At 56.1% G+C, this 7,888-nt stretch overlaps 2 protein-coding genes across 2 annotated transcripts; both read left to right on the plus strand.

Annotated features, from left to right (window-relative positions):
• Nucleotides 1–69: 69 nt before the first annotated feature.
• Nucleotides 70–3,994, plus strand: MONBRDRAFT_24568 (uncharacterized protein; the record flags this gene model as incomplete). The annotated part of the gene is made up of 6 exons (XM_001744816.1): nt 70–212; nt 487–3,161; nt 3,266–3,327; nt 3,501–3,598; nt 3,675–3,781; nt 3,891–3,994. 6 exons carry the CDS (start codon nt 70–72, stop codon nt 3,992–3,994), a joined length of 3,189 nt encoding a protein of 1,062 aa, XP_001744868.1.
• Nucleotides 3,995–4,670: 676 nt separating this feature from the next.
• MONBRDRAFT_24569 (uncharacterized protein) lies at nt 4,671–7,512 on the plus strand (the record flags this gene model as incomplete). The annotated part of the gene is made up of 9 exons (XM_001744817.1): nt 4,671–4,754; nt 5,242–5,279; nt 5,497–5,569; nt 5,821–5,882; nt 5,931–6,036; nt 6,081–6,191; nt 6,558–6,911; nt 6,978–7,085; nt 7,255–7,512. 9 exons carry the CDS (start codon nt 4,671–4,673, stop codon nt 7,510–7,512), a joined length of 1,194 nt encoding a protein of 397 aa, XP_001744869.1.
• Nucleotides 7,513–7,888: the final 376 nt, after the last annotated feature.

The raw sequence follows: 7,888 nt of genomic DNA on the forward strand, positions 1-7,888 counted from the left end.
AAGGCTTGATTTACCTGGCGCAACGATGCATACAAAGGCGCCGCAGTGACAGCCAGCCCCACGCTAGACATGCTGCTGCTGCTGCTGCTGCTCAACGCGCTCTGGCGCAAGGCCGCGGTGGCCACCCCCAATAGCGCTGCCATCTTCAACTGGAACACACACTCGAGAACGAGAAGAAAGTCCAACACACTCCTCGCGGCCCGCAAACACATGTGTCAAGAACATCTGTTGTAGACAACCGGTGTTCCATCAAAATCTGACAACAGAGGTGTGCATGCGTGCATGGAGGCATGGTTGGGCGGACGTGCTTGCGATGGATGTCTGGCATTGATGCGTGTTGTTCATCCACCCCGCAACCGTTGTCGCCGAATTTGAAGGACGAGGGGCACTTGGCAGTGCAGTGCAGTGCAGTGCAAGCGCTTGCGACCCCCCCACCTTTTTTTTTTTTTTTTTCCTTGTTTGGGCTGCTTTGGAACTCGATTGTAGCCCTTGGTGTCTTTCGCATACAGGTGAGCTTCCTTCGCTGTTCTGTTCACAACAGCATCTGCCAAAGACTTCAATTCTGCACGGCCTCGTGGTATCGGCCTTCCGTGAGCGTCGTCAGTCTCACAGTCGCTTTGCGTCCTTCAGAGAACGTATCGAAACTAGGTCGTGCCCCGCATCTAAAGGGATGGCGCTTGGTCGTGGCCATGCGGTCCGCACCACGGGCATGTGGGTCGGCTATGGTCTCATGGGGTTCGCGGCTGTCATGCTCCTCTTCAACGCCATGTTCCCCAGCCCAACCGAACCGGCTCGTGCCCCGCGCCGCCTTCAAAGCCAGGCGGGCGCCAAGGATGCATCGGGTGAAATCAGATGGCAGTCCACCCGCGACAACGTGCCAGTGGTCGTGACGGCGTGCCCCCTTGATGAAGCTGAGCTGGCACTCACGTTGAGTTCCATTCTGCGAGCCAATCCTGCTGGCGCGGCCCCAGTCATTCACGTCATCTCCAATGACCCAGAAGCCGCGCACACCATCGCTTACCGCGCGCAGCAACAGACCGACGTCGAGGTGACCGTGTTCCCGTCCCCCATCTCCAGCTGGGCAGCTTTCATGGGCGATTTAGTCCATGGCCTCAACTCGTCTGCAGCTGGCAGCGCCGATGCCGTGGCCCTTCTTCCGGCAGGGAGCACCGTCCATCCCGATGGATTCTTCCCTTGGTTGCATGAGACTCGACGATTACTGCAGGCGGATGCCACCCTGGTGGGCGCCAGTCTGGCGTCGTTTGCCCATCGAGCCGGCGATATTGAGCTGCCCTCCATGTATCCTTTTGCACACACGACATGCCAGGCGCGCGGTGGCTTGGTTGCCAGCATATCCCGTTGGCAACAGCTGGCCGCGGCCGCGGCCGTTCGGGCCTCTGGGCAGGTCGGCATGCAGCAGCTCGATCTGGCCGCCCAAAGTTTATGCAGCGTGGAAAATCTGCTGGCGCTGTTCCCTCCGGCTGGCCAAGCTTGCATTCTAGACTCGCATGCCGGGGCCCTCAGCGCCGATGCCGAATCAACGCGACGAACAGGGGCGCGCTTTGCGCTTCCCTGTGCACAATGGGTCAATCGCATCCGCCAACTGCGGGTGAACGATCTCAACGTAGTTGACGAAGGTGAGCGCGTTTGGACGCCGGCTGCCCGCGAGGTATGTGGAGCAGAGATGACACCGCGCGTGCGCCCGTCGGGGCTCGAGTGCTGTCCCGTGGGTGCTACTCGTGACTGCACTGCGCGGCCCAAAACACCCCTGCGCATCATGTTGCATCATGCATGCGAGCTTCCCGCGGGCCTCCTGGTTCACACTCTCAAGCACCTGGCATCTGAGACGGTGGAACGCCAGACGGCAGACTTGGACGTGGTGTTGGTGCGCGGCGACGCCGCCGACTGTACCATTGCGCTACAGAGCCTCGAGCGTTGGCGCTGGGCCCACGGATATATCCGCATTAATCAAACAGATGACCGGCGCATCACGGGCGACCCGGCGGGTAGCCTGGGTGCGCTCTGGCCAGCGGGACCGGACGATGTGGAGTCGAGTCAGATTGATCTCTTTGTGATGTCTGGGCTTGAGGTATCACCCTTGGCAACAAATTGGATTCGCAGTACCCTGCAACGCTACAGCCGCACCCTTCCCGTGGGCGGTGCCACGCTGTTACCCACTCGGCACCAGGTTCGAGTTGAGCAAGCCGAGCTACGCCCCGTCATTAGCGCCATCCCACCGCTGGACGGGGTAGCCCTGTCGTCCAGCTCACGTGCTCAGTTTACGCGCTGGCTGGGGCAATCGCTGAGCCGCTCCACCCTATATGATTATCGCCTCAATCCTGAGGACGGCCTCTCGTTGACGGCTGCCTTTCGGCGATGCGTGGCTCTTTTTTGGCAGCAGCAGCATCAGTTTGCAGTGCAACCGAGTGGTGCGCTACTGGCGCGACGCTACACGGACGAGCAACAGGTGGCGGCGCCCCTGGCTAGTGCAGCGCACACGGTGGAGCTTCCGGACGTCCCTTCTGCAGTGGATGCCAACGGCGATCCGATTGCACTGTGTCTGCACGGGCCCTGCCCCTCTCATGCCACTTGTCAAGACACTTTGAACGGGGCCATGTGTGTGTGCCCCGTCAACGCCGCCGACTACGAGACATGTGTGCGGCAGCTCGAGTCCCCGTCAGGCTCGGATCGCCCCGTCCTCTTGACGGACGAGCAGGCCATGCACAATCTGCTGCAGCACGTGAGCGAGAACAACGCCGTGACCGTCATGACGGTGACCAGCGGCTTTGTGGACTTTGCCACCAATTTGCTAATGAGCATGACGCGGGTCGGCGTGAACAACTTTATCATCATAGCTGAAGACTACACCTCCTATCAGCGCCTCAACGCACGATATCCCCACCGGGTTGTTCTGCCTAATTTGCGTACCATGATGCAGGGCATGAGCGGCAGGAGCGGCGCCGATGTGGCCGATCGCACAGGCTTTAGCTATGCCAGCAAGCAGTACAATGAAATTGTGGGCCGGCGTCCGCGCTATCTTCTCGGCATTTTGCGCATGGGGTTTGACGTATTGTACACGGATACAGACACGGTGTGGCTCGAGAATCCATATCATCAGTTCCAGGCGGGATATGACATGCAAATTTCCAGCGATAAAGAGGGTCAGTACTTGGTTGGGTGCGCATGTTCGAGGGTGGCTGGCTGACTGGCCCATGTGCCCTGACTGCCTCTCGTCTTGCTCATGGCAATGGCTGATTGATTGTAGATGAGACCTTTGATCCTTGGCATATGTTGTGCACCGGCTTTATGTTCCTCCGCAGCAAGCGGGTGAGCAGAGTGGGCCGAGTGATGCGGCTTTCTTTCTTTCTTTCTTTCTTTTGTTTTTTATTTAATTTTGTTTTGGTGGGGATGGGGTTAGGGTGGGGACAGGCTCGGGTGAGCCTGGGCGCTCACATTCATCACTTTTGCGCTCACATGTGTATCTTCGATCGGGTTTGCAGCCGGTGATGGCTTTTCTAGACGAGTGGCGGCGCGCTCTGGAGGCCGCCCAAGGCGTGACGGTGAACCAGTATGTCTTTAACGACATTTTCAATCGCAAGTGAGTACTGCGCTGCTCACGCGGCATGACCATGCGGGAGCAAGTGTTGATCGACGGCCCATGCATGTTTGAGCAGATACCGGGAGCAAATCCCAACTCGCCCGCTGCCTGACCGCAAGTTTCCGAGCGGCGCACTCTACTTTGACAAGTACTGGCGTAGTGCTCAGCCGGAGCAACCCACGGGTATGTAGGACGAACGTGGCTACCGGTGTGCCATGGCTGATTGCGCTCATCATCTTGGCTGTCTGTCCTGTCTGTCCTGGCTGGGCGGGATTATCGTGTCGTCTTGCAGTTGTGCACAACAACTTTATCGTTGGTGCTGATGCAAAGCGGCAACGCTTTCAAAAGCTGGGCTTGTGGTATGTGGGGCAGAGCAAGAATGTCAATGGCGTCTAATCACCTGTGGCAGCAGTCACAAACTTGGGTGATGCAAGCGTTGTGGCCCTGTTATATTTCCGCGCTCTTTACTAGTCCATAGTGACGAAACCTGATACCTCGTTGTTGGTGGTTTTTGCTGTTGTTTGAGGTTGCATGAGCTATGAGCTGCAGCGCCAAGCGCTCCCTTGCTAGCCCTGCCGGTCGTGTCGTCGTGGTTGTGGTCGTGAGTTCATTATTGCCCACAATTTGCTCATGCCATACATCAATCACTCCTGCGACGCTGCAAACAAAACGCCCCACAAAATGTACATGGGTGAGGATGCAGCTTACACAGGATGACGCACCCATGGGTCCTTGTCATTTTTTCCAAAAGCAAAACCTTACAATGATGTCACTTTTAATCAAAAGAGGAATAAAACAAAAGAGACAAGCGTGCAGTAGCTTTTAGGTGCACGAGGCTGGGCGGCTTTGGCAGGTTGATCTGACGGCGGCATTGGTATTGGGTCTTGGCACACGAACACCACAATGCAAGCTGTGCCGCCGAAGCAAGGTGCAAGGGCTACCTCATGGTGCTTGGTATAAAAAGTTGCAAGGTTGCTGCGGGCGCGCAGCGGGATGCGAATTGCGAAACACTTCTTCATGACGAAACTGCCTGGACCAGAGGCGAATGCATCGGCTTGACGATGCTCTTCAGATGTGGTTCCTCCTCATCCCTGCATCCTGGTCTCTGTGGTGTGGCGATTCACTCTTGTCCCCAAGCGATAACAACGACAAAAACGTAAACGAGTGATGCGTCACTCTTGTTTCCGATGAGAAGTTGAGAGAGCGAGAGCTTGAGAGAGTTTGAGAGAGTTTGGGAGAGTTTGAGAGAGTTTGAGAGAGTTTGAAAGAGAGACTTTGAGAGAGTTTAAGAGAGTTTGAGAGAGGTCGAGGGGTCGAGAGGCATCGTCATCGTTGCAGTCCTGTTGCCGCAATAGCCAAAGCAGTCCACAAGCTGCTGCTCGGAGAGGGAGAGAGCCAGAGCCAGGGGACAGAGAGACAAAGAGAGCTTGAGGTAGAAGAGACAGAGGCAAAAACACTGAAAGAGCAAAACTTGCCTTTTCTTTAGAGGAAAATTATTGACATGTGAGACGATTCATCCAGAGAGACAAAGAAACGAGAAGTGAATGTGCGTGAACGAGTGACCAGCTGTCAACGGGACGCTCGGGCTCGTTGTGGTATCACGAGCCATTTTGTTCACCACGCCCCCCCCCCCCCCCTTTTAGCGCACCCCCGCTCACGACGCAGTTCTTTTGCCTGTCAGGTTTGTATCTGTACCCTTGGCTGCCTTCTCATCGATTGCCAAGGCACCATTCCATTTAGCACGCCCGGTCAGAACAATCAAGTGTTTGACGTGCATCTTGGATGACACTCTCATCATCGCGACGATGCTATCATCACAGAGCTCATTGGGCACAACTCTTGCCTGGACTCTCATTGACCCTGCTTTCCGGCCCTGATCAAAACACGTTGTATATCAGGTGTGGGATTACTCGTATCAAGCCCACGTTGCAGCCCAACTTAACGGTGTTTCTTGTGGTCTCCAAAGCCACGGTCAGTTCAGTTCCTCTCGACTGATCTTCGATTCAAAGCCGCAGAACGCCACGTTTAGACTGGCATGCGCGCACGACGCCAATGTGGTGTGTGAAGCAGAGACCTTGCATCTGAGTGCATACATGTGGGGAGAAACAGCTGCAAGGTAGCTTGCAACTCAGCCGATTCTCACAACGGCACCCACCGCGCTCCTTTCCGTAGCCCTCTTCTTGCTCCATTGCCACTGCAACTGACGAGCTGATAAAGGTTAGTCGATGCAGCGAATGAAGAGCGTTTCGATGATTTGCCTCTTACGCAGGCAACCAACCAAACGGTAGGTGACCCCACATGCAGCTAATTGTGAACTTGTGTGGTTGCACAGTCACGCCAATCTGGCGCGTCAACACGGCGCTCGAGCCACCCAACTCAGTCGTGGCTACCAACTTGAAGGCATGGTGTCGCGGAAGGGCATGCGTATGTGCCTACCGGTATGAAACCGTTACAATCAACAACGGGAACCGTTCCCTCCAAGTCACCCGCAGCATTGGCCCAAGACGCGGTCGAAGCAACGCCCAAAGATAGCGAACCACCGCCCACAACTTTGACCAGCACGTCAACCAGCGCCCTCTCAGCGCCCGATGGGGTACGTGGGGACCCATCATGCACGGCGCAAGCCTCAAATACCAGCGCCTTGCCCCCTACAATGGGCGATGTTGTCGGTCAGACGGCGAGCACAGTTCTGTCTGCGAGCGGCAGGGCACGAACTTGGCAGGATGGACACGGGCGTCAGAGTTCCCGCGCGTCACGTTCTTCAGCAGCGCCCACCTCATCGCAATATGCCATGCCCAACCTGACAGAAGTCAATGGACTTGGTCGCTCAGTTGTGAGTTTCGCACTGCAGGGGGCGGGGCATTGATTGCTATTGCCGAGTCGGCCTGGTGCAACTCTTCTCAGACGAATTGGCATTTGCTTGCTCCCTCTCATATTGATATTGTCATGCATGCATTAGGATCGTACACCTTTCCAGGGACATCGCACGCGCTCATCCTTGATTTCCGAGCAGCGCATGCTTAGCTCCCTGCTCTCAGTGCGCGTTGAGGATGCACCGCAAGCCCTGTTGGTCAATGCTGTGCCATATCGACCAAGCTTCAAACGGATCAAATCGGATATCATTCCTCTGAAGCACAAGTTCAAGCAGCAGCAGCAGCAGCAGCAGCAGAGGAAGAAGCATGACGCGCAAAGCGGAGCCTCAACACAACACCCGCCGCACGCAGCTCCTGTACATTCTGGACACCATTACGACGGGAACACGGCCTTGTTCAAAATGCTCAGTCAACAAGCTATGACACCATTACGCGCAGAGGTGGGCCCTGGGTCGCTTGATGCTCGGTCTCCATCCTTGCAATACTTGCTGCACGCACTTCAACAGCAGCAGCAGCAGCAGCAGCAGCAACAACTACAACCACAGCCATACTTGCCACCACAACTATATCATGGTCAGCAACAACAACAGCCAGACGGTCCGCAGACTCGACAGGTACTGCAGCTTCCTCATCAACAGCGCTCAGCTTTGTTTGAATCAAGATGGTTGCCAGCATTGGACGCCACGGAGGTTATGGCGACAAGTGCTGCCATGAACCTTGGAGCGAATCTCAGTTTGACGGCGCAGGCGTGGCCCGCACTTGCACACGACCAACACGCTCCAGTCTCGAGTTCTTGGAGCAGTGCTGTTTTTCGGGCTCAGCCATCTAGTCAAGCGCAATTGCCTTTCTGGTCTGCGGCTGCGCGCGAAGGAGTGCCCAGATCAGGAGCGCCAGATTCGAGTGCCCAGAAATGGCCAGCGGGCGGCAACAGTCATGGCCACTTGGCATGGACGTCCCCATCACCTGCCCTTGTGCCTTCCACCCAAGCTGGCTCGTCGAAAGGAACGCCTTGGAGTCAACCAACTCAACATTCTTAGCTGAAGCACCTGGACGGTTGGGATGCTGTGGACTCTCGCCTACGATGTAACCCTGCCCTGTCGTGCATGGCCAGCCTCCTCCTTTGAGACATTTGATATGTCACGTTACACCAGACCTGCTTGACAAAACCTGTTATCGACCTTTCTTCTGCCGCGTTTAAGAGTGCCAATTGATCAAACTGTTTTACAACTATCAGCCAGGAGGCTTTTTTGCATCCCACCATGCACGAGGCCGAGGGCAGCGAATTCACGTCCCCAAAAACCCGCTCCTCCTCGCTCCAAGCCAGAATCTTTTTCCATTCCGCTCCTGTCTGTTGGATGCCAGAGTACAGGCACGCTTGGCGTTGTGGATGATGTTGTGGCTGTGCTTCACACAAACC

The sequence above is a fragment of the Monosiga brevicollis genome, genomic scaffold, assembly GCF_000002865.3.
Source record: "Monosiga brevicollis MX1 MONBRscaffold_7 genomic scaffold, whole genome shotgun sequence".
Lineage (NCBI taxonomy): Eukaryota > Choanoflagellata > Craspedida > Salpingoecidae > Monosiga > Monosiga brevicollis.